This window comes from Thermomyces dupontii, assembly GCF_041956625.1.
Source record: "Thermomyces dupontii strain NRRL 2155 unplaced genomic scaffold VTN31scaffold_3, whole genome shotgun sequence".
NCBI lineage: Eukaryota > Fungi > Ascomycota > Eurotiomycetes > Eurotiales > Trichocomaceae > Thermomyces > Thermomyces dupontii.
The window spans coordinates 1,871,014-1,895,936 of record NW_027192309.1 but is presented as its reverse complement, the minus strand read 5'-3'; the positions used below and the strand labels follow the sequence as shown (position 1 = coordinate 1,895,936).

General features: G+C 53.0%; 10 protein-coding genes across 10 annotated transcripts; 6 read left to right on the top strand and 4 right to left on the bottom strand.

Annotated features, from left to right (window-relative positions):
• Positions 1–1,712: 1,712 nt before the first annotated feature.
• Positions 1,713–3,609, bottom strand: VTN31DRAFT_4176 (uncharacterized protein; the record flags this gene model as incomplete). Its single annotated transcript, XM_069404535.1, has 3 exons — positions 1,713–3,110; positions 3,186–3,504; positions 3,575–3,609. 3 exons carry the CDS (start codon positions 3,607–3,609, stop codon positions 1,713–1,715), a joined length of 1,752 nt encoding a protein of 583 aa, XP_069261499.1.
• Positions 3,610–8,609: 5,000 nt separating this feature from the next.
• On the top strand, positions 8,610–9,789 carry VTN31DRAFT_4175 (uncharacterized protein; the record flags this gene model as incomplete). Its single annotated transcript, XM_069404534.1, has 2 exons — positions 8,610–9,256; positions 9,327–9,789. The coding sequence occupies 2 exons, from the start codon at positions 8,610–8,612 to the stop codon at positions 9,787–9,789; spliced, it is 1,110 nt and encodes a 369-aa protein (XP_069261498.1).
• A 491-nt stretch (positions 9,790–10,280) lies between these two features.
• Positions 10,281–12,119, bottom strand: VTN31DRAFT_4174 (uncharacterized protein; the record flags this gene model as incomplete). The annotated part of the gene is made up of 2 exons (XM_069404533.1): positions 10,281–11,955; positions 12,019–12,119. The coding sequence occupies 2 exons, from the start codon at positions 12,117–12,119 to the stop codon at positions 10,281–10,283; spliced, it is 1,776 nt and encodes a 591-aa protein (XP_069261497.1).
• A 411-nt stretch (positions 12,120–12,530) lies between these two features.
• Positions 12,531–14,199, top strand: VTN31DRAFT_4173 (uncharacterized protein; the record flags this gene model as incomplete). Its single annotated transcript, XM_069404532.1, has 3 exons — positions 12,531–12,609; positions 12,661–13,921; positions 13,986–14,199. 3 exons carry the CDS (start codon positions 12,531–12,533, stop codon positions 14,197–14,199), a joined length of 1,554 nt encoding a protein of 517 aa, XP_069261496.1.
• A 560-nt stretch (positions 14,200–14,759) lies between these two features.
• VTN31DRAFT_4172 (uncharacterized protein) lies at positions 14,760–15,332 on the top strand (the record flags this gene model as incomplete). The annotated part of the gene is made up of 1 exon (XM_069404531.1): positions 14,760–15,332. The coding sequence occupies one exon, from the start codon at positions 14,760–14,762 to the stop codon at positions 15,330–15,332; it is 573 nt and encodes a 190-aa protein (XP_069261495.1).
• Positions 15,333–15,791: 459 nt separating this feature from the next.
• VTN31DRAFT_4171 (uncharacterized protein) lies at positions 15,792–16,601 on the top strand (the record flags this gene model as incomplete). Its single annotated transcript, XM_069404530.1, has 1 exon — positions 15,792–16,601. The coding sequence occupies one exon, from the start codon at positions 15,792–15,794 to the stop codon at positions 16,599–16,601; it is 810 nt and encodes a 269-aa protein (XP_069261494.1).
• A 493-nt stretch (positions 16,602–17,094) lies between these two features.
• On the top strand, positions 17,095–18,376 carry VTN31DRAFT_4170 (uncharacterized protein; the record flags this gene model as incomplete). Its single annotated transcript, XM_069404529.1, has 2 exons — positions 17,095–17,146; positions 18,153–18,376. 2 exons carry the CDS (start codon positions 17,095–17,097, stop codon positions 18,374–18,376), a joined length of 276 nt encoding a protein of 91 aa, XP_069261493.1.
• A 117-nt stretch (positions 18,377–18,493) lies between these two features.
• On the bottom strand, positions 18,494–19,387 carry VTN31DRAFT_4169 (uncharacterized protein; the record flags this gene model as incomplete). Its single annotated transcript, XM_069404527.1, has 1 exon — positions 18,494–19,387. One exon carries the CDS (start codon positions 19,385–19,387, stop codon positions 18,494–18,496), a length of 894 nt encoding a protein of 297 aa, XP_069261492.1.
• A 931-nt stretch (positions 19,388–20,318) lies between these two features.
• VTN31DRAFT_4168 (uncharacterized protein) lies at positions 20,319–20,679 on the bottom strand (the record flags this gene model as incomplete). Its single annotated transcript, XM_069404526.1, has 2 exons — positions 20,319–20,461; positions 20,517–20,679. The coding sequence occupies 2 exons, from the start codon at positions 20,677–20,679 to the stop codon at positions 20,319–20,321; spliced, it is 306 nt and encodes a 101-aa protein (XP_069261491.1).
• Positions 20,680–23,189: 2,510 nt separating this feature from the next.
• On the top strand, positions 23,190–24,675 carry VTN31DRAFT_4167 (uncharacterized protein; the record flags this gene model as incomplete). Its single annotated transcript, XM_069404525.1, has 10 exons — positions 23,190–23,255; positions 23,307–23,338; positions 23,386–23,471; positions 23,531–23,692; positions 23,743–23,765; positions 23,836–23,873; positions 23,928–24,068; positions 24,115–24,364; positions 24,415–24,584; positions 24,642–24,675. The coding sequence occupies 10 exons, from the start codon at positions 23,190–23,192 to the stop codon at positions 24,673–24,675; spliced, it is 1,002 nt and encodes a 333-aa protein (XP_069261490.1).
• Positions 24,676–24,923: the final 248 nt, after the last annotated feature.

Sequence of the window (24,923 nt, the reverse complement as noted above, 5' to 3'; positions counted from 1 at the left end):
CTTTTCGATATCTCCAAACATGTTTGGAATGGTGACTTCGCCTACGACCACTGCCGACCCCTGGTGAAGCTGGTCATCCAAAGGGCTGCTGACGTCGAGATCTGGAGTGCTATCTTCGATCTCATTGCTAAAATCTCTCGAGCGACTCCACTACCACCGGTTGATTGAAATGTGGGGTCCAGCACGCCGTTCCGGACCAATTCTGGGTCGTTGCAAGGCAGCGAGCAGACTCTTCCCCGGGTTGAACTCAGGGTTCTTCAGGAAACCCAAAAATGCACGTATTGGAATGTGCGATGATCTCACGAGAAGTATTTCGAGAATAAGAACTGGACGAATCGCGCACAGGACGTATACGAATCAACGAGGTACCTTCATTCGGGGGGGGGGGGGGCGGATGGGATGGTCTTAGCAATCATCCTTCGCAACAGGAAGTGCTTAAATGGCTGTTCGAGCAGCAGGAAGACTTCCTCTCAGAAGAACAGCGTCGTTACTACACAATGATCCTCCCGCGAGAGCTTGTCGGTGGTGAGGCACGACGGCAGATTGATGTTATGGTCAAACGAAAGAATGAGGATACCTCCGACAAATGAGCACGATTAGAGGGACATTGAGGTAACCGGCGAGCTCAAGGCTTCCAGTCATGGCGTGAAAGACCCTCTGGTACAGCTCGCTGTATACGCGCAAGAGGTTTTTGCCTCGCAGCCCACACGACGCTACCTCCACGCCTTTACAATTTGCGGATCTTGAATGACGACGTGGGTTTTTGATCTCTCGGGTTGCTTTAGCCCCTCACCCATTCGATATTCACCAGCACCCAGAGCGTTTCCTTGCTTTCTCTCCAGAATAGCAGACTCCGGGGGACTGGGACTACGTGATCAAGTTTTCGTGGACGTCGGACGGACGGGGAGTCTGAGGCGCGTCTTCTTCAGCGAGAAAACGACAAAGGAGTTAACGGCCTTGCCAGGTTGGTAGGATATTGCAACAAGGATGGCGGAAGAGCAGTACCCGAAGTTCGACCAAGGTCAGCCAGGGGAACAAAGAGCAGGCACGTTATATTCACGAGACTAGGTACAGGTACCCCGGTACCTACCTATAGGTAATAGGTCGGACGGATGCAATATGGGTTTTTCCCTGTGAAACTACTGTTACGAGATGGACCAGATGGACCAACAGTCGGATTCAAGACTTGGACAGACGTAGGATGGGTGTGGTAGGAGCGTCTCGCACGGACAGACAGCCTTGAGTCCTCCTCTTAGTGTGAGAAAACTCGAAGGGATGAAAGAGTGGATAAAGCTCATGGGATCGTTAAGCGATCCGGAGATCTTTCGATTCTGGGTTGACAGAATCAAAGAGTGTACAGTACAGTTACTCACAGTTCCCACCGCTCAAGGATCGAGATGGACTCTGAGACGATGGGTATTCAACCTCAACAAGGGGTATACATAAGACAGCAGTAAGGATCAATTACAAAAAGAAACCCGCCAAGGGCACATTTTCTAATCCATGTATGATCAAGATTCTCGAGGGGAAAATAAGAAAAAAAAAAAAAAAGCCAGAGTTGCCATGAGAACCAGAGTGCCATCCAAACGCCATCACAGCCAAAGAAAAACAACCTGTCCCAATGATAATGTGATGATAGTGATGATAATGACGTATGATCAATGACCCGTGTCGGAAGTGGACAAGAAAGCAAAACCAACGATAAACAAAAATCATGAGTCAACCATGATAACATCGCCGTCCTTGCCCGTCTCAATATATAGAGGGGGATCAGGATCCACCAACGGGGCATCCACGACGGTACTCGCCTCTTCCAAGGCCTCCTGCAGGATCGCGCTGTGCCTGGAAGTCGTGAGGAGCACCTTGGTCACCCCATGGATCTTGGCCGACGACTGGACCGGCGAGTGACGGCCGCACAGGAGCAGGATCAAAGGCTTGATGTACTGCGCCGTGGTCTCCGACTCGAGCACATCCAATCCATCGAGAACGCACAGCAGCAGAGGCGGTCTGAAATACATCATCATGTCGAGGATTTTTAACGCTTCGTTCCACGTGTCGATCTTCCCGTCAAGCTGCTGGAAGCGGTCCCCGCTGAGGTCCCACGCACCGTCGAAATTCAATTTCGGCGGTGCAAGCTCCAGTAACTGGCGGATAAGGCTGTACACGAGCGCGATAAGGCCTGGGATCTTCTTCGGATGACGGGCCAGGGAGCAGAAATGCGAGATGACGGGAATCCCCTCCTGGCGGGCCTTCCAGACATAGTAGGCGGCAATTGACGCGCGGCTGCACTCCGGGTACTCCGACTCGTCGACGGTGACGGTTAGCTGGCCGGACTGGGGGTCTCGAGTCCAATCGGACAAGGCCCTAGCGATGGATGGCGGAATGTGCGGGGGAGTTTCCAGGTCGATGGGTTCGATTTGGTCATCCTTGTCGACAAAGGACTGGAGGTCCCGGGATGCATTCAGCAACGACAGCCTCGTGAGGCAGCGTCGAGACGTCGAAGGGGTGGGCGGTGGCGACCGACGATCGGACAGCAGCGACGCAGAACTCTCCTTGGGGGAATCCTCATTGTCCATCTCCGAAGAATCACTCTCCTCCAGATCAGTAAAGGTACGGGCTAGCCCACAGAGGCGGTCGGTGCCCGAGGCGGCGAGCTGTTGGGTGGCTTCCTTGTTCAGTTGGATATCCCAAATCAATTGTTGCACGTGCATCGTCTGCGAGGTCGCGTCCCGCAGCGACCCTTCCAATCCTGTTAGGCGGGGCAATTCACGGTAGCGAGCTCGTTTCAAGACCGTGTTCCGATAGACAAAATCGGGGGACTGCCCTTTGCTGATGCCCTCGGCGGCATCGTTGATTGTTTGCGCCGTGACCCGAAAACTGTGGTAGAAATTTTCGTTGTGGCTATATAGCAACCGACAGACGGTCCGCCCAAGATAAAAGTCCATGAAACGGCCCAAAAATAGATAGATGTGCGAATACAAGGTTGCGACGTTGCGGCAACGCTCCGTTTCCAACCTGGGCGGACTCTTGGTTACTTTCTGCACTGCGGTGTTGATTTGATCCAAACATGTCAAAAATCCTTCCGCGACTCGATAGTAGTCTCTGGATGCCTGCACAGGAGACGTCAATGGGGAAGCCCCAGGAGAGAGGGGGGAAGGGGGGGGGGGGGACTGCAGGATGCTTACGTAGATAATGGACCGCACAACGCTACAGAACAGTGAACCGTGGTCCTTGGGGGAGGGCAACTCGTGCATCAGGACATCGTGCGACTTGATGCTGGCAATACACTTGTCGGCGAGATTCAACGACGCACGGAACCGGAACCGGGCTGGCGGCGACGACCACACGTGGATGGCATGGCGGAGTTCTTGTATCACATCGGCCGCGCCTTGTTGCGGCTTGTCGATGACCAGGCGGTCTTTGACGGGCAAGGCATCTTGGAACGATTGCCAGGCCTTGCGAAGCTCGTTGAACTCGATTTCGAGCATGCTGTGAGCACTCTCCCTGCCAATTCCGTCAGAACCGACGACCTCGGGCATGGACGCGGCTCCCTGCTGACAGTATGGGTCCTCACAATGACTCTTCGGAGGGATTTTGATTTTGGGTCATGATCGCAAACGTCGAGTGTGCTGCGTCGTCAATCCGGCAGTAGGCATATTTTTCCCCGGTCAGGAGGGTCTGCCGGGAATCGATAACCGCATCGGTCGTTCTGCGTTCGCGGGGACTTGGGTGAACAGGTCTTGAATGGTGTTGCTTGTTTCCTTTTTTTTTTTTTCTTTTTTTTTCCTGTGTCACGTGATGGACATCAAGACCGTTCATTTTCACATTTTATGGCAGAGAAATCTTCTAGTTGAGCGGTACCGACATCGCGAGTGTAATTTCTTGTTAGTATCTGCGCTTATGCTTTGATAGCTTGGCTGGTAAACTTGTTCAATGTCCTGTGTTGTGTCCCTGGCTGGTTCCAAACCGCCGACATTCAATTTCACCATTGGCAGATATAGTAGTGAGCAAAAGCCAAGTACTATGTACTAGCTATCATTGTGTTTTTTTTTTTTTTTCTTTTTTTTTTTCTTTTTTTTTTTTACTTCTTCCCCGGGAACACTCCTGCGACGCTGGGAAAGTGACCGGACAGAGTCGAGTCGAAGAAAACGCAGGACGAGGGCAACAGAACACGCGCGCAGAAGGACGCCCAAAAAGCCGTAGTTTTCGAGCAACAGGTTTTTAGTTGGTTAGCGTTGAGGAACGATTTTTATTTGATTTAGTCGTTACTTTTTGGGACCTTTTCTCCTCTTCAAAAGGGAGTTAGTAAAAAAGCACACACACACACTTTGGGTGCTTTTTGCTGGGCCGGGATTCACCTTACCTAACCAATCCTCAATTACGATCTGGACCCCTCACACCCCTTCCCCCTTGGCGCCCGCTTTTCCTGCTCTGAAACTGCCTGGGTCTTTCTGGGCCTCGACCAACTCTGGCAAGGGGTTCCACCAATCAGAGACCCGCGCACCGCTGTTTAGTCATCAACGCCCAGCCGTGGGGATTCCTCTTTGGTCAGTCCGGCGACCGCACCATTCCGCTTTGATCCCCACGGGCTCTGGGGCTTCTTCCGGCCACGCACTTTCCGCTTATTGCCAGCACCGCTTTGTCCTTGTGGCTACTTTTTTTGGTATCGCTCGGCTGGAGCAACCCACGAGGCGCCGGATTCGGGAGCAGCCACGATGATCAGTGCAAGGGTGCAAGGAGGTTAACTACACAGTACAGTACAGTAATATGTAACTGCGGATGCCAACCTTGGTCTAGTCTAGACCAGAGAGTCTGCAGTCGCAAGACCTGCTTTTTTCTTCATCCGAGCGAAGCAACAAAGCAAGGCCGCAGTGTGCACCCTGCATGCCGCACAGGAGGAGCCCGTCTTTCGAGTCTCGACCCTCGACTTGGCTCGTGGGTGTGTGGCTTGACAACGGAACAAAAGGTCTAGCATCAAAGAAATGGTCAGATGAAATCACTTGAATCCGGAGAGTACCAAGTAGTGAGATTGAGATCAATGAGCACAGAGTACTCCGTAGTTATCGAATTGCTTCGTCCAATGAGGCCTTGCTGATGCAGACCATCAAACTTGCCAGAGTTCTTGTTCTTTTTCCGCGTGTTGGAGAGATGATCAATCTGACCAGTCCGGAGTGGCTTGTACGGAAGTACTCGACGGGGTACCCCGTATGGTACTAGTATTTACTTGTATAACGGACCTGTACGGACTGCCAGTTGCTCGGTTGCTCCGACCAGATGGACGGTCAGTTGTTCGTATAGTATTGTATCATACTCAGCCCCGTATGTATCGATTCGGTCAACTGACCTATCGGATATGCCAGCCGCGAGCAATAGCAATACTTTCGTAGCTCCTTCAAACCCAACTTCTCGGCCTCATGGCGAAGTAATAGCTTCTTATCGACACAGATACCGACACATTTGTCCTCATGCTGGAAGTATCTTCAAGTCTACTCCTCCAAGCTCATCCGAAGAGAGCTGCTAGTATGTACTGTACAATCGTCCTGACCTCGTATGCTCCTTAGCGTTTGCTTACAAGCAATGCTCCTAGTTTCCACACGTGCATAAGCCACAGGCAATCATATCGTTATTGCCACGGCCCAAGTCTTATGCCCACACACATAATGACCCACTGTACTAATCTCAAAGAGGACAGGAGCTTAGGGCTCAATCTCAAGTCTCCTCACTACATACTACGAGTACTCCGTACCCCTTCCCATCGTCCTGCCATCGCTGGTGCACCCGGACGAGATGCTGGGTCTCTTTATCCATTCGTACAAGTACTCGCAGCTTCAATTGGACTTGTATGCTGCAGTCCAGTGTCTCCCAGTACGAATACTCGAACCCAAACTCTGTGCAGAGTAATAACTAGATAGTATGGCAGGTCTTGCCGCAAATGTGGCCAGGGCTTGCCAAGAATGACTTTATCACGTGATTTGAAGTGGGCATACAACAAATTGCCGTTTTGGGCTCGGGCACCGGTGATTGGTTGGGCGTTGGTGGCGGTATCGGGTTTCTTGCGTTTCTTAGCGTTGCCGGTTTGAGAGGGTCCAACTTCGGACAAAGTACAAAACGTTCAGATGAACTCCGTTCACCGCGACATTGGGCGTCACTGGCACTCTGGAGTCGACACTCGAGGCCACAGTGCAGCGCTGCCAATGCAATCATGCCAAAGACCCAAAAAGGTGCTGTTTCGTATTGCTCACTACGCCAGTGCAGGCTCTACACGACTGCAAGTCATCGAGTGGAGAAATCGGGGACGGGACCGGCTGTCAGTGTGGAGGAAGAGCAACATTCTGATTTGTTTCGTCCCAAGGATCCCGAAGGCCGTTCCTCTGCGGGCGGCGGGATCTCTACCCTGGCCTTAGCCCGACATGCCAGGTTCCGCTGAGTCCTGACTGCCGACTTGAGATCCTTCATTGCAACTCTGTCCAACGTGTTTGCAGAGGTCATCGGTGGGAGTTGGCCGTCCATCCGGGCGTCAAACCTGTGAGAGCGGCAAAGCCGCCAGGCGAGGACAAAGATGAAGAGGACACGAAGGTCAAGGACAGCAATGAAGGTCTCCGGTGCACAACGCACTCAATGGCCAGACTTTCGCATGCTTGCTCAGAAATGCGGTGAGAAGCATACTCTCCTTCGGCTTGTGGACAGGTCACAGGGGAAGGGCAGGTTCGCTCCATGCCGGTCAATTCGGAAGTTCCGACCTTGCCAGGGTACGTCTCAATACTCTACAAGCAGGCTTCAACTCTGTAGCTTCGTCGAGTGCTCCGTACCTCTCAACGCTTGCAGCAACGGTACTGGCCCAAAGGAATACTGCGCTTCGATGGACAAAGGCATACTGTAGTTAGTCATGAAACACCAGAAAGATACCGAGGCGAAGAATCGGAGTACTGTAACGGTTGACTGTTGACCGATGCGGAGCAGAACCTGCAGGCCGCAGCTGGAAATGAAATTCTGCTGCCTGCCAACTTTTCTCAGTTCACCATTACTGTGACCATCCGTCTGCCGACTACATACAATTGATTTGCTTAATTGAAATGAAGGTTGATCTTTCAGAGCAATGAAAGCTGTATATTCACAATCCAGGAACCATTCAGGCTCCCCATCCAAGCGCGCGTTTCAGCGACTCTCCAAGCCAGCGCCGTCATTGGCCTCGATTGCGAGAAACTGAACGCTGCAGCATGCGAGTTCTTCGATTCACCACGGCCAACCTCATTCTTGAAGTCGTTACTGTACTGTAGTACTGTATAGACTGTTCTCGTCCTCGGGTCTCCGGGGATCGCCCGGAGACGTTCTCCCAAACCCGAGTGCCGAGGCCCCGACAGAGGGGTTGCCAAGTCTGTCACTGACCCCATTCCCCCCGTGGTCCGTGCAATCGGCCAATGAAAGGCTATTAGCATTCTCTCGCCTGGAATGCTGACATCAGCAGTTGGCGCCTGAGGTATCCATGGCCTTTCGAGGCAGGCGCACTCAGCGGCCGCGGAAAAGTCGAGTCCGAAAAGGATCCGCGGAGACAGCGATGAACAGAAAGACTTAAAGAGAGGGGAGAAATGATCACTTTGGATACATACGTAACTGGTCTAATCGGTGATTGTATCTTGGAATCCAAAATTGTTCATTAGGACTCCGTACTGTATCCGTGCATGTATGTACATATCTGGCGTACAGTGCGAGGCCCAAAATCAGAGTTACCTAAGCCGTCCGTGCTGGGGAAGACGGAAGGCGGATTGAGAGGAACTCCGGATGGCGACACAAGTCAAAGTCGCAACCGCCGACTTGATCGAAATTCAAATAAAGACTATCGATCGAGTAATTATTGCAGATAACTACAGTACTACTATTTTCTGGCGGAAGAAACGGCTCGCCGAGCAATCTGGAATTTAAGCAATGCCTGTCCTATCGTCACTCTGCTGCGAACTGCTGTCGTCATCGCCCTGCCACGTCTACTCCTCTTATCTTCCCATAGTTGTGCTGTTCTCTGTCGTGGCTGAGACACACAATTCATCGTAGTCAGCTCGTACTCCGTCCACGATTTCTCTCTCTCTCTCTCTTTCTCATCCCAACACTCGGCGAGCCGGCCGAGTTGTTGCCCGAGAGAGCCTCAAGTCGTTGATTCATCTCATCAGGGCTCTGGCACCCCTGAGCCCTGCGATCAACCTATCTCGGTCTGGGGAGGTTTGCGATCTGCACTGCCCGCTGCACAGAGTCGAAGCTGACAAAAATATAAAATCACACAGCACGACTCAACAACTGCAAACTCCTTGCTAAAAAACGCCGCATAATTAATTCCGACGCATCCGCCGAGCTCCGCCACAGCGAATGCGTTGCCCATCACAGAGATCACTTATTTATCAGCTACCATTCTGACAAGAATTAACGTCAGTGTGATTGGTACGACCAAGTAACGATCCCACAGCTGCCCAATCTGTCCTGAAAGCCGTTGCCGCGCCAGGCGGCATTTCTCTACAGTACCTAAAAAAGGCGGCCATTGTACGGCCGACGATTTGAATTTCAATCCCTAGTTTACTCCTAGAGACAGTGGCCGAGGCTCATCACCGCGGATCCCAAACATCATGTCAGCGGCCGCCTCCGTCGGCTCGGCCACCGAGTCGATCGGAGGAGACCGGGGGACCTCGACGGCCGTGGCCATGGTCATCCTGTACAGCATTACGGGCCTCATCACGGCATTGTTCCTGGGCATCATCATCACGGGAGCCGTCCGCGCGCACCGGAACCCCGAGCGATACGGCCCAAGAAATGTCGCGGGTCAACCACGGCAGAGTCGAGCGAAGGGGTTAGCGCGGGCGATGCTGGAAACCATCCCCATTGTCAAGTTCGGGGATGACACTGATCGTGACCGACAGATTGCCGCTGCAAAGAGAGATGTCGAGTTGGCCACAACGGACGATATGACAGACACAAGACGGTCATCAGTGCTTGAGAACGAACCCGTGCGGGGGAACGAGTCCGGTAGCCAACCCCATGCGGAAGCGACCACGACCCCAACGATGTCGACGGCAGCGGCCGCCGCCGCGGCGGAGCCAAGCAGTCAGCCACACCGGGAACATCACAACGTTGAGGTGGGCAACAACGTCTGCCCTATCTGTACGGATGATTTTGTGCGCGGCCAAGACGTGCGCGTGCTTCCTTGCCAACACCAATTCCACCCCGACTGCATTGATCCATGGCTGGTCAACGTGTCGGGGACATGTCCTCTATGGTAAGTCCTTTCAGCCCCTCCCCCTTTCCCCCTTGCAATGCAAAACACTGTACCAACCGGAACAATATAGTCGCATCAACCTCAACCCCGACGGCGACGACCAACCGTCCGATGCTCAGTCTCCAGAGGACCAAACCACCGCAGTGGCAAACAACCTTACGGAACAGCAACGGCAACAGCCTCAATCCGGAGAAGATCTCACCGCCTTGCATCATTTTGGCATGGGCCGCCACTCTCGATTCTCGGCCGTCCCGCCCCTCGACATCCTGCGCGCACGCAACGCGCCGGTCGAAGAGCGCATCGCCGCCCTTCGCCGCCTGCGTCAGCATCGTGAGCGGTCAAATGATTTGAACGAGTCTGCGGAGGAGGAACATCAGCACCGGCGCAGCCGGCTCGCTACGCGGTTGCGCGAGCGCTTCCGCGTGCGGACCAGGCGGCACGGGGGTCCTGATCATGATGAACCTCCACCTGGTGAGAATCAAAACAATGGCCGAGCCGACCGGACTGTTCCGTCATCACAAAGGCGGCAATGAGAGCCACACCATATTCCATTGTAAAAACCAGGCATTGTCGTTCTTGGATTTCCTTTTTTTCCGTGGTCGTTTATTTTGTTTTTTTTTTTTTTTTTTTTTCGGGGTTTTTTTACAACTTCACACGGAATCCGGAATTGGATTATAAGGTTGGACTGAGGGAGGATCCGGGGCGTTTTGGGCGGGGGCGTTGGAGTTATTATACATTGGCTTCATGTTCACGGTCATGGATTCATGGGTTGGACTTTTTTTTTCTTCCTTGTCTGCCATGGTAGGTTTGGCTACATCGGTACATTATCGGAGTCCCAGACTCTCCCCGCTCGCTTTTGTCTTGTCTTCCCTGATGCATGTGTGTATGTGCATGGCATGGGCGGACGTTTGGCGATGCTGATGACGTGATGATATCCTGTATCTATTATGTGTGTGTGTATGTGTGTATGTACCTTTGTAACGTATCCATGAAATCCAGCGTATATATATATATATATACATCTCTATGAGATAACGGCATTCGAATCAAGCAGCGGATTTAACCAGAACCGCACCCCCTCAATCCCTTCTTCCCGACAGAGCAAGCCCCGATCCTCCGCCATCTCCAGCTCCTCCGCCGCCACGCCGACACTCCAGCCGAATTCCCGCGCGGCTTCATGCGCCGTGACCCCACGGCCATAGCGGGCCCAGTCCCACGGGACGGCGGGATGATCGTCCGACGGTGATGGAGGAGGATACGAACGGATGCGCTCAAGCCAGGAACGGAGCTGCTGGAGGATCTTCTCGTCGGACCAGTCCCAGCGCTGCACGACGAGGAGCCCGCTCTTGAAGCGGCGCAACCGCACGGGCAGCTTCAGCGTCTCCCACAGCTGCGCGGCACGGTGAAAGTCCGCGGGGCTGACGAGCTCGACGCCGTTGCGCGTCCGGTTGAAGACTGCCCACAGGTCAATCAGGCTCATGATGCCGCCCTCGCGCCGCAGGATGCCCGTGCGGTCGTCGGTCAGAAACTCGGCGAGGTTGCGCGAGAGTTCGGACAGATAGAGCGTCTCCGTGCTGGACGAGGAGCTGCGGTCGAGCATGTCCCGGGTGGTTACCATGCCCAGCGCTGCGGCGGACTGCGTCAGGATGTCGTTCGCTTCGCGGTTTTGCGCCAGCCCGGACTCTTTGGCGAGGGACTCGGCAAGCGCTACGATCTCCTTGGCCGACGCCATGAGTGCTTCGAGATCTTCAAACGCGTTGCCAATCATCCGCTCGTTGTTCTTGCGCGATTCAAGGCCGCGCTGTTCCAAACCGGCGATTCCAACGGCTGTTGGTCGTGGACTGGGCTCCGTTCGTGCCGGCGATGCGCTGTCGCCTCGCGCTGACTGGGCCGGCGCTGGGATTGGCGGTGCATTATTGAGGAGCCATTTGCGTTGAATCAGAGCATTCTTCAGTCTCTCGAAGAAAATCTTCTCGCCTCCTCCACGGAATGATAACTTGATATTATCGCTGATTTCCTTGTTACTGATCATCGACTGCCCGAACATCGGCGCCGGCGACTCTGACCGTGACTCGGTGTCTGTCCGTGTGACGGCAACGAGCGAGGCACCGCATATCTCGCACTCGATCAGCGATGGATGATTGTTGAACGTGCACCGGGGACATGCTATTGCTGCCGATTGCTCGCCATCCTTCGCGGAAGATTCCGGAGGCGGTGCCGGCCCGTTCGATCGCTGGGAAGCTGCTGCAATCGCAGCCTTGAGGATCGTCGTCAACTCCGGCTTGATTCCGCACGCCAGACAAGGTGGCAGTGGCGTCGATGCATTCGCCGTTGCTGGATCGAAGTTGGACGGTACAGGATTCGAAAATGAGCAGATCGGGCAAACCCAGGTGACTGGGACCAGCTGCGGAGCCGGCGATGGGCTCGACGCCTGCGGGGATGTTAACGACGCCGAGCCGACCAGCGGACTGGTTGGTCGTGTACTGTGCGACGATCCTATCCCGCGCTTCTGCGGTTTCGGGTAAATGACGATCTTTGGGGACGATTTCATCAAGAAGCCGGCCTGGTATTCCACCCGCTCGACATCCCGGAGATCAATCGAAACCGAGTACTTGCGGGGTTCCTCCGCGGCCACGTAGCAGATTCGGTGGGACGTCAGATAGGCGTGGCCATTCTGATAGTTGGGGACCTTGAATTTCCTGGACGTTGCTCAGCGCTCTGGGTTGTGATATAGCCGTGAGATTCGCTGGTAGAACACGTACCCCTCGTACAGGCCCACGGCATCCTGAACAAATAACAAGGTCTCATCCGGAAGTAGAGACGGACGAAGCGCTGTAGTTAGGTCGAGCGCCTTGAATAACATCTAGTCCGCGGTTGCCAGGACCAGAGACCACCAGCAACATGTTGGCCTCCGTTCACTGTCCGATTCGTGTTGCTATCAGTTGTAAGTATCGCGGGGGGGAACCGTTGAGAGGCGGCCTGATACCAAGTGGATGCCTTAGGCTACAATTATCGCAATCAAGACTTGCCAAGAGTCGTGCCTTAGTTTTCAGGCATCACAACCCCTTGGTTAAGCGAGTTCATCTAATTATCGTTCTGTTCTCACAGCTTCCAAGTCTCATTATTGTCGGCCTGAGCCCAGAAGCATTGTTGCACTTTCCTTTCGATCCCGGCCTGATTTGGAGTGAAAACAGTCCATGTAGACCCGAATTTTATTTCATTGCCTTTGCATCCTTGCTGTCTTTCTTTCCGTCAAGCATACCCCGTAGAAGTCATGAATGGCACACTTCCCCCATGGCGCTCCTCAGCGTCAGCGACGGCCGCGACGGCCACCAACAACTACGCTGCGACAGGTATATCCACCATCGAGACCTGGAAACCTGAGTCGGAACTAATAGCAGTAGCATCCCCTGCCTACATTCCCGTACAAGCCCGTCGAAGCCTTCAACCCCAGGCTGAACCGCCCCAGCAATCGTCATCAACAACCCCCGCGGCTGCTCCTTCCCAACCTCCCCCCGAACGAAAACGCATCGAGTGGCCACCGGCAGTTCGCGCTTATGTACAACGCAGCTTTGCCCCCGAGTCCCAGATCGATGGTGTTAGCAGAGAGGAGCTGGAGCAAAAGCTGAAAGAAGTCATTACCGAGTCCGCAAAGCAAAATACTCTAGAAATCCTGGATTGGGATCGTATGCCTCTGCCACAAGTTATGATTCAGAATGAGCGGAACAGAGTCTTGATGTCCTCGTCCGTGGCCGCGGCGTATGACAGTACCGGCCTGGGGCCTGTCGCACGAAAGGACCCCGCCGCGACGACGACAACGAGGAAGAGAAAATCTACCGACGCACCCGCATCGGCGGATGCGTCTCCGCCGTGGCGGAAAACTAACCATCGCAATCAGTTCGAAGATCGCGTAACTCAGACGACTCCAGATAAGCGCCAACGAATAGAACTCAGCAGCTTCAAACCTGAGAGTAAGTCAGAAGAGGAACTGGAGAGGCGGCGAAGACGGTTTGAAAGTGTGCCTGTTCCGCCTCGCTCGGAGTCTCCCGTGCCCAGTGCGACCCATGGCCCGATCGTGGGCCGATGCCAGGATCTGGAGAAGCGGTATTTCCGGCTGACGGCACCGCCCAATCCGGATACGGTGCGGCCTCTCCCGGTGCTGCAAAAGACGTTGGAACTGTTGAAGAAGAAGTGGCGCAAGGATAACAATTATGGCTACATTTGTGATCAGTTCAAGTCCCTTCGGCAGGACCTAACTGTGCAGCATATTCGCAACGAGTTCACGGTCAACGTGTACGAGATCCATGCGCGGATTGCCCTGGAAAAAGGAGATCTCGGTGAGTATAACCAGTGCCAGACGCAGCTGCGGGCACTGTACGAGCGGAACTTGGGTGGGCATCCGATGGAGTTCAAGGCCTATCGTATTCTCTACTTCATCTACACGCGCAACCAGGCGGCCATCAATGACGTCTTGACCGATCTAACCCCCGCAGAGAAGGCCGACCCGGCGGTGCAGCACGCGCTCGAGGTGCGATCGGCGCTGGCCTTGGGCAACTACCACCGATTCTTCCAGCTGTACCTCGACACGCCCAACATGGGAGCCTACCTGATGGACATGTTTGTGGACCGGGAGCGGCTGGCCGCGTTAGCCGCCATCTGTAAAGCGTACGTTGATTCCTTCCCTATTCTGTCACATGCAGTGGAGTTCCTTGGTTACTGATAAGCGCAGATACAAACCCGACGTCAACATCCGGTTCATCACGGAGGAGCTCGGATTTGAGTCCGACGAGCAAAGCGCACGGTTCGTGTTGGAGCATGGATCCGAGCAGCTGCTGGAAGAAAGGGATGGACAAGTCAAGCTCCTGACGGGCAAGGCCGGGGCCATTTTTGAACAGGCCAAGCGGGAGGCGTTCAAGGTCATTGACATCAAGGGGCAGATCTAGCTGCCTGATGCCTGGTTCTGCTGTTTCTTTGAATTTGGTTGGTTTTGTTTTTTTTTTGTTCCGTTCATCTGGAGTACGAGTAGTTGTCGGTTTCTTTCGATCTGGGCTGCGTCCTCGGGCTGGAGTTGGAGGTTTGTTTGATTTGCATCCATATATCATTCCATCGTCCCAGGATGAGGATTACATAACCTGAGAGTATTGGGATAGCGGGGCGTCGAAAACGGCTCCCATTGCACCGCGCCCTCGCCCCGTCTGACCGCCTGCCGCGAACGGTGCGGTCTCCCGTACACTTATCCCGTTTTGGATTTGCCATCCCTCCGCCTGGCCGGCCACGCATATAAAGCGCAGGTGCGTCTCCCAAAGGCCGGACTGCTTCTTCTTCTTTTCTTTACCCTCTCGTCCCTCCGTTTCTTGCCTCGGTTCCTGGCCATCCCCCCTGGCTCATCTCGTATTTTGACGTTGCAATGGGGCAATCGTGCAATTGCGCTGCGCCGCCCCCTCTTTCCTCGTCCCTTCCCGGCCGGAGGACGTCTCATCAAATCAATATCCCATGACTCCCCATGCCCCCCAATGACTCCTGTTTTCCCCATGCACGAAACGATGCGCCGCGTTGGCCGTTCTCTCATTTCTCCGTGCGTCTCCTACGAGAGGACATCCATGGGAGAAGAGGGGGAGGGGGGGGGGGGGGGGAATTGTCTCTCAGCCGGCTGGCTCTCCTTCGACAAATATTTTTCATTCCAGCCGTTCTTTACTGCCTATTGCCGCAGTATCCCCGCCGCGCCGCTGCCCTTCTGCATTACTCATCGGCGGCCCCCAGGCTAGAAGGGTCCATCATTCGTCAAGCGGCGGTGAATGAGTGCGAATGCACGGTCACCGGCACAGGGCCCACATGCGCGCACAACCACACGATTACGCACGCTGCATTCCACGTTACGCTCCGCATTGCAACGACTTCGAAAATGATGAGTCATATCATTCAAAAAATCCCGCAGGCGGCCCCGTCTCCGCTTCACCGGGGCCGGGAAAGCAGCAAAGGGAGAAGGAGAGAAAAAGAGGGAGTGGTGGTATATGCGCAGGGCACAAATTCTGCACGAGGGCATCAAATCCACTTCGACCTAAGCGAATATGGCTAGATGACGTGGCAGCCTCTCCGAGTGAGCCAGGGAGTGAAAATCTGGGCAAGCAGGAAGATGTCGCTTGGATACTCTCGTAACCTGCCGGCCCTCTCACAGCCGCTCGGACAAAAGGGGCCACTGCCGAGTTGCGACTTTCAGTTGGTTTCCCGTCAGCCGCTCCGCCTTGTTCCTGACTCTGCCACCATACGATGATTGTGCGACGACTACCAACCATACCACCCACCGTGCTCCGTCTGGCTCGCATTCTGCTCGTCAAAGGCTCGATCGAGAAAGAGCTCTATGCGGTTGGACCAACTTGGTGTGCGGCGCTGCCTGCCCCGTTTCCGGTGTGCTTACTGCACTCAGCGGATGCCGGATGCCGATATCCCGATCCACCCAGCCTGACCGGTGTGGGATGTGCGCTTCATGTTCCAGATTTCGCGCGACTCGGTTTGAGTTCGATGGCCAATCGCGAAAATGCCGCACGCACCTTGCCCATCTGTTGCTACCTTCTGCTATTCCGGCCGAGAAAGAGATCCGGCCAGATCCGTCGCCTTTTGCCTCCAATTTGGTTGCCTTGATGCCGCGGCAGCCATTGAAATAGCCGGGGCCCTTCGATCTTTGTCATCTCTCTTGGGGAGATTTGCTGCTTCGAGTGCATATGAGTTTTTTGGCCCATCATTCGCTTGCACATCCAGCGTAGACGATGTGCGTTGGCCGCCGCGGCATCCTTTTCTTGCCAATCCTCCGCGTACGACAATAGTTACGAGAATGAATGCTGAACATCCGATACAGTCACAGCTCGCTCAGGAGATTTCCCGTCCTCCTAGTCGAGGGAGTGTTTCTGCCGGAGATCTGGTTCCCGTCGGTCTGCCCATCGATCCGGCCATTATCGCAGATAGCGCCGTTCCCGAAGGCATGACTACCCTCAACCGACACACCTTTCCTTTTCCCTTTCCACCCGGTTCTCCTACCGGTGCGGGAGACGACGAGCGCTTCCACCCTTCCGATTTTGCTTTTGGGTCTCCTTTCGGTGCATCACTGATCCGCTGGCAGACTCCAGTGCCGAAATTCAGCGGGCTCAGCAAGCCGAGATGCCGGATGAGTGTCCTGCGATACAACTTCTCATTGACACCCAGCAGCAGCAGCAGCAGCAGCAGCAGGAGCAACATCCTCCTCCTTTCCCTCCTTCTCAATCCCTTCGGCATCATTTCTTGGATGCTCCGCGTTCGGAACGATTCGCCTTCCTTTCGCTGCTCTTCGACAGCGCGCGTCGCCGCTTCATGACCACTCCATATGCCGATGACAACGCTTACTCGGTCGATTTGGGAAAGTATCCGACCAAGCGTCCTCGGAGCCCTCGGAGCTGCTCAAAGCAGCGACAGCAGCGTAGCTCCCTTCACAAACGTCTTCTCGAGGCTCCCCTTTTAGACCAGGCTTCCTTATATGGCTGTTTGACGAGATACTACATCGCCAATTGCCCCCATCTCCAGATCCTTCTGCGAATGCACACGGCGCGCGGTCGGCAGCGGATCATACTGCAAGCCGTCGTCGCCGCCGCCCTCCACGGAAGCACGGAAGGCGGGCAAAGCGTAATCTGGAGGGCAATGAGGAAGAATGGGCTCCCGATGAAATCAACTTCCTGGTGGAGTTGATGGTGGAAGCCAGGCTTCCTGTGGGCGAAGCTACAGAGGAATTTTTGCAACGATATTCTTATCGGAGTGAGCGTAACGTCAATTTACAGTTGGTTGATTGGCCCGGACGGTCGGGCACGTCGGCCATGTTGGTGTGGGTGATGGCCGTTATTGTCGTGTCCCGTCTCCCTCTAGACGGTACGGGGAGTGCGGGACAGGTACAGGTGCTTCTGCATCCTTCGATGATACCGATATCGGTCAGTATGTATGCCGTACGTGTATGTTAATGTTGGGATAGGATAGGAACTACCGGTTCTCTCTAGGAATGCATGCGCTTCAGATACGCGAGACACGTTGAGTCCTCCGGAAAACTGGTACCCTCCTTTCGACAGGACCACCGTAGTCGAAATGAATACCGCTATGGCGCGGGATTTCCCGGCATACTAATTATTATGCTGATGAAAAATTTCCTGGCTGCGTTGATACTGTCCTGACGAAGGAGGATGAAATCTCGTCCTTCGATATCCGTGGTCACGGGAGTTTCCAGTTTCATCCCGGGCTCACCGTCCGGAAGGTTGGGGATCACTATTAGCACGTCATGTGCGGCGAAGATGTTGCCCGAGAATGCCGTATTGTTATACATATCGACGTGCTTCGTTGCGCATTTCTGACCGCAGACATTCTCCTGTTTTTTGGAACCCCAGAACGACGCGTCTCGAAATCTACAATGACGCAGATCAACCATCGAATTTGAACAATGCCAATTCGACGCAGAGAATGCACTTAAGAATCTCCAGGTTCCCGAACGCCTGGTAGTCTTCTCGCCCAGCCGCGTTGGAATACAGACGGTTGGCGATTTGCGGGGCCTTCTGCTTGGCTAGTAGTAAAGACAGCGTTAGATCTAGGTTTTCAATCTTCTCTTTATTCCCAGTGTCCAGGGTTCAAGGCATATCCTTCCTCTGTTGGGGTGACTCAGATATCGCGGTGTTGGGATTAGATTTCTGCTGCATGGCATTATACAGAACAAGCTATCCTCTCCGTTGCAGCGTTTTCTGCCTTGTATATATACTTGTTTTGCAGAGAACTAGCCCTGCATTGTGCCTATCCGGCACGGAACTACACTCGTCACCGAAGGAACTCTCTACCCCCTACACGCGCAACCAGGCGGCCATCAATGACGTCTTGACCGATCTAACCCCCGCAGAGAAGGCCGACCCGGCGGTGCAGCACGCGCTCGAGGTGCGATCGGCGCTGGCCTTGGGCAACTACCACCGATTCTTCCAGCTGTACCTCGACACGCCCAACATGGGAGCCTACCTGATGGACATGTTTGTGGACCGGGAGCGGCTGGCCGCGTTAGCCGCCATCTGTAAAGCGTACGTTGATTCCTTCCCTATTCTGTCACATGCAGTGGAGTTCTTAGCATAGCCAACGTTGCCAGCTGAACGATCGGTGACCGTCGCGCCTCGAAGTTGCCTTCAAGAATGACTGGCGTGTAATGGAAGAAAAGCGTCCCGACATCCGACTCCGTAATCCTCAAAAAGATTAAGGAGTGCCCGGGTGAAACATACCCATAGAGGAGGCCACTTCTGACCATATAATCATAGGCCAGACAGAGAACTTTTGCCATGGCCTCCTCGTACTTCTCTGCGCTGACCCACTTCCATTGTTTGCGCGTGAGGACCCGCAAAAATAGGTCCTCCGACGGCGAGTTGAGCACTTGGGCAATCGTTCCTGGAGGCAGTCTATGCGCTGCCTTATATTCTCCGACAAATATCGGCCCACCCCTTCCGTCCTCCGATACGCGATTCCCCAACGATCGGGGACGCCTCGTCCGTTTCTGCCGTTGGATGACGACCATTCCGTCGCGGACGCAGCTTGGTCCCCAGCACTGCAATGGCTATCCATATGGCTCAAGCTGTTTCCGCTGCTTTGGAAACGAACCCGGTTCGAATCTCCGATTTCTCGCAGGTACTCATTGATCACACGTTGAGCTGGGCTTTCAATAGCGGCTTCCACGTAAGATCGCACATCTTGCTCGTTCCAAACCTCAAGTTCCTTTAGTTTGTTGCCATCCTCGATAATCGAGACCTCGGGAGAGAAAAGCTGTCTGTCGGACAACACTTTTATCAACGAGCCACATATCTGATCACAGAGGTGCTCAAAATCGTTCCAATATTCAAGTCTCGGTGGATACAATTTGCCGTCAACCTTAGTAAGTGTTGTGGATGTCCCTTTCGAGTCCCCTTTGACATTCAGGTTGGGAATGACGTAAATTTGACCGAGCTCCAGATAACGAGCCAAAGTTGTCGCCGTTAGACTTGCTTTGTATCTGTCGGCTCGCTCTTTTTCCGCCACCAGGGCTGCTTCCACTTCCTCTCTCTTTTTCTTCTCCTCTTCTAACTGCTGCTTCAACCGAAAGATTTCATCCGGGTCCATGATCCAGGCCACGATATTTTATCGTACTCATTGCCGATCTGGTGCCTCAGTGTTGATATCTAATCAGAAAGAATGATACGACGTAACGGACTTTTGGGGCGGTGAAGGAATATGAGTACTTATATGATTGAAAGACGCATCTTTAATACACTGGAGGGCCGTGCGGCTCGAGCCCATTATCTCGGATCAATTGTCGTTTGTATTTGTTGGATTTATCCAAATTCCTTGAACTCCTCGCTTCTTGCTGCATTAGCTGTGTGACTGATCAGGCGGGGAAGGAAGGGGAACAGAAAAAGCTGAGGATATCGGGAGTTGTTCATTAGCTATTAAACAGCTTTAGCCGAAGAAAAGTGTTGTTAGAGCTTAAGACTTGAACAGGTTACTTCTCACTACGTAATAACCGAGATTGGAAGTCAAATTCACTGGAGCACAAAATGAACTCACTGTAGAATACTACTCTGTAGAGCATTTTCCTTTTTTGGGATCAGTTGTTTCGCGACAACAATTGCTGCAAAACAGCTCCCTCTTGTTACCGTTTCAACTGTCCCAGCCCAGGTTCCCACGCTAGACTCTTCCCGAGTCGTACGTGTGCGCCGCTTTACGGATACTCCTGGTAGGCTAGACGGTGACATGAAAACTGTCATTCTTCCTCTCAGAGTATCATAGCTGTGAAACTGCGCACATGAAATGCCAGACACTTGAATCCACAACAACTTGAACTCTCCAGGATCTATAGGTTAGGCTTCCTTGCACGGTTCCAGGTTTCCAGCATATGGAAGAACTTGCAAGAAATGTCGTCTAAGGATCCATGAAGGACTGGCACTTGAGATGAACTCATGCTTCATGAAAATTAGCTTGTCTTCGGAATAAAACACTACAGTGGAAAATTACCTTCAGAAGTTCTTGCACGCTAGCGCTGGTAGTTGCCCTGCTAAATTGGACTGCAACTGACTTGTCTCCTCGAGGTTTTGGCGCGGTGGCGCCGAGGTCTTTCTGCGATACGCCCAACCGCCTCGATGTCGAAACGTTCGTCTTTTCTGTGTCCTTTGCTGCGCATGCTGTCTCCTATGTTTGCTGGATGATAATTTTTAGTTGACAGCCCAGGAAGTGTTTTGATCACTCCGCCTACCTATCTTGATTTCTGCTTCCATGGTAAGGAGAACATTGATGCAACTTAGAAATCCTTGAAACATGCCAAACTCGGAGTGTATGTACTTGAGGCCGATCAGGATATCGTGACATACTGTGACACTGTCCCCATCGCTGAATACCACATTCAGCGCATGAGTCATTCTGGCCAAAAAGACGGCTGAATACTCGTACTTGTAGACCAGGGTAACGATGTTTGGGACCCAGAGAAAGTCCAACAGTTTCAGGATGTGCGGGTGTGAGACTCTTCAAGTTTGCAGGATTCTGACTTTCCCTTTTTTTTTTTTATGACTATGGGTAGTGGCGCCTCATCTTTGATAGCAACGAATACCGGGCCAGCCTGCGTGATCTTCCAGAGAAACAAACTGCAGCTTGGCTCCAGGCAGAGGCTTGTCAGAGCTGTCGCTTTGGAACAGGGAGTGATGACCCTGCACTATCTCAACACTCGGCTGTGGCTTGGAAACCTGTTGGGCAGGCGCGACCAGAACGAAAAAATGGAGAACTACCTCCAACGATGTGGATTGCCTGGTCTACTGGTTAGACAATGTTCTCCAGAGAGGCCGCTAGTACAGCTCTGCCGTCTATGTAAAGCCCACCCATTGGAGTCCTGGGAGTCCTGAGCCGGGAAACGCGAATGTCCCGGATGGAGCCGGCTTCCGGAACACAAGGCTGGCATCTACGTCACCTGGATACAGATGCTGGACGGAAGACGCTGATTTGGCCTGCATAAAATCCTTATCCCAGGTCAGCAGTAACGGGCAGTGGCTAGGGGTTTGCAGTCACATGGCCACTGCGAATACTCAGTTTCGCTTCCTCTACGACTTCCTTTCTACCGTACTTATGGTGTCTTGTGTATCGCTTGCTTTGGATAGACGGTTATAGACGTTTTACCGTACCTAGCTTCAAGGTTCCTCACAGACGCCTGGTGCGCTGTCGCAGCGCGAGAATCTGCGGACCAGGGCATCGAAACATGGAAAAAAGACCCCGAAGATGAGCCTGCGCGGAGACCGTCAGCGGAACATCATGCAGAATACAGAAAACCATCCACGCTCCCGTAACACTCAACCGAGGCGAGACAGGGAGACAAACATTGTAAAAGGCTGTCCGTCTGGAGGAAAGGGCTGTGCGTTTCAAGTTCACATTTCAAAACATAGCGCCAAGAACGCCAAGAATCCTCAAGATTGATCAGAACCTTTGCGACCTTGACCACACACTGAAGTGCCCCTAGACTGTACAGTACGCGAATCTGACGCACGTGATCAAAGGCCGCCGTCCTATCCTCAAGGCACCATGAATGTACAGGTCAGGCAATAGAACAACGTAATCGTGCGCACGTGCTCACATGCTCTGAAACGAGGCTATGGTCCGGACAGATGGGGTTGTCTGAGAAGGTTGGATGGTCTGCAAAGGAACCATAGTCTGAACAGACCAGGTTGTCTGAAAAGACCAGAGGGTCCGAAAAGGAATCACAGTCTGAACAGACCGGATGGTCTCAAAAGACCAGAGGGTCTGAAAAGGAATCACAGTCTGAACAGACCAGATGGTCCGAAAAGGAATCATAGTCTGAACAGACCAGGTTGTCTGAAAAGACCAGAGGGTCCGAAAAGGAATCACAGTCTGAACAGACCGGATGGTCTCAAAAGACCAGAGGGTCTGATTTGCTCTGGCTCCACAGTTTAGATGAAAACCCCTGCTCGCCAAGCCAGAGAGGATGGATCGGGCTCCACAGTTTAGGCGAAATCCCTTCTCGCCAAGCCAGGTGGGATGGATTCACGGAAGAGTAAACAGAAGATGAGGCAGCTCAGGTGTTGATCTGTCAAGACTCGATTTTCAGTGAAAGCCCTTGGAAGCTCTCCCTCACAGGATCTTGTTAAGCAGGCTCTTGAGCCTGAATCTTCATCATGTCCTTTCGTTGGTCGATCAGCTGACGGGTTCTCTAACTGCCCCGCGTAACCAGTCTCGGCTCTTCGAGAAACCACAACGAAAACCTTTATTCTTTTCTGTCCTTGGCTTCGGCGCTCCATTCACCTCCAGGCTTTTGCTGCTACACTGGAGATCGAACACCTTATGTCTCACTTGCGGCGGCTGATCGCAGTCGAATCGCCCATTTCTAATGTCCGGCAGCTCACCGGTCTCGGCACACATAGCTGGCGATTGGGAAAAAAAGAACCACTACTTTGGACATCTTGTAGCCCCGTATATTCAAATCCCTTCTCGCATTTCCATTGCTCATATCCGATTAGCTCGACTCGCCAGAAATCAACAAGCTCCTCGGAAATCGTCCACCAGTCCTCAGCACTCCAACCACGTTGATGGTTCTCAAGCGGCCTGGACGGTGGAGACCTTCTGACGCTCGGGAGTCTGGACCATCTAATCGCGGCTCGGATGGCGCTGCAGCTCGCAGCGTGCTCTAACCAACAAAACTAGGCACTTAGACGAAAAGCACATTGGCGCTCGTCTGATCGCAGCTTAGAAATCCAACCAAGACCATCTAACCGACCTATATAAAAGCACTGGTAGCTTTAGCAGCCAGCTCTTGGATTTGAACTTTTTTCCCTACGGACGCCTCCAGATTCGTACATATTCAAAATTCTCGATCCTCTGATTCGTTTGCGTCCCGTGATTAAGAAAGGAATCATTCCACCAGGCGGAAATGCCCTCTCAGGAATGGAGCGACAATGCAGACCGTGACCCGACAAACGTTGAAGTGGATACGTCGGTATGAGATATCTTCGGTATATTAGATGCGTTTCTTACCTGGGATGCGTAGTATGAGAACGACTCATCGTATGGCGATGAACTGTACGTGACGTAAGGTCCGGATGCGGAAGCTTGCTGACAACATATAGGTCGTCGTACACTGCGTCGTTAACTTCGTCGGTGCTTGAATATCGACATGAAAACGGCCGTCGGTATCATGGATACCGCGATGGATGTTAGTGTTGACGTCTTGCCTGATCATCGAAGGTCTGTACACTGATCGTCATTCTCTAGCATACCTTCTTCCAAATGACGAGACTGAAAATGACCGCCTCGACATGTTGCACGAGATGTTTCTCACGATGTTAAGGCGGAGACTATATTTGGCTCCAATCACAAAGCCGCAGCGGGTGATCGACCTGGGAACTGGCACGGGCATCTGGGCCATTGACTTTGGTAAGTTCGTTTGCTGGGTTCCGCCGGCGAAGGTGCTAACATCATTATAGCGGATTTACACCCCCAAGCTGAGGTAAAGGAAACAATATCACGAAGAGCGATGCCAGATGTACACAATACTGAAACCGGCTTTACAAATTCAGGTTATCGGATGCGACCTGAGTCCGACTCAGCCGGCATTGTCAGTCTGACTAAAGAACCATTGAGGGGTTGCTCGACTGACGGGAACTCGCAGGGTCCCTCCGAACTTAAAGTTCGTGGTCGATGACATTGAATCGGATTGGGCATATAAAGATAACCCATTTGACTATATTCACGCTCGATTCCTCGCTCTGTCAATCAGAAACTACGAGGAACTGATTAAGCAGTGCTATCGGTATGCCATTTGGAATTTTCTTTGCCTTTTCTCTAACAGAGAGCAGATCAGTCAAGCCTGGCGGCTGGGTAGAGTTCCAGGACTGGGACCCCAATCCATTCTCCGACGACGACAGTCTCAAGGGCACATGCCTTGAAAAGTACTACAGAGAAGTCTACGGGGCATTTGAAATGGCCGGCTATGAGGTCTGTCCAGGGCCGAAGCTGGAGGAGTGGTTCAAGAGGGCCGGTTTTGTGGATATCCAGGTGAAGAAGTTTTTGGTTCCCTACGGCGTCTGGCCAAAGGAGCGCTATTTTGTCAGCTTTCTCTCGCCAGCAATCACTAGTAGGTACTAATTCTTCTATAGAAGAGAATAGGTGCTTGGAACCAAGCACAGGCTGAAGCGAGTGGTTTCGAAGCCGTCGCCCTTGCCGCTTTGACGCGGTACAAGAACTGGACGAAGGAAGAAGTGACGATTCTTGCCAGCCAAGCCCGGAGTGACGGCCGGAACCACCGTGTTCATATGATGTTTTCGTTGTGAGTATCCCTGGAGCCATAACACGACACATGTGAAATTAACCACGATACTCGCAGTTATGTTGTCTATGGTCGTCGTCCGGAGAATTGAAGATGAAACATGCTGCCAGGTGATGAGAGAGGTACAATACGGTACCGTTTCTGGACAAGACGCTACCTTTGGGTATCATCCACTTCTCTGTCTTCACTTTCTGTCATTGTCTTTCAAAATTCACAGCGCTGTTCAGCCTGTCTTTTATATTTGCTACTAATACATGTTTTATCTTGTCAAGTTGTGGGATTTATTGTCTTGTATATAAAGGTGTTAGTTTCCAGACATCTGGAAGAGCAGAGAAATAC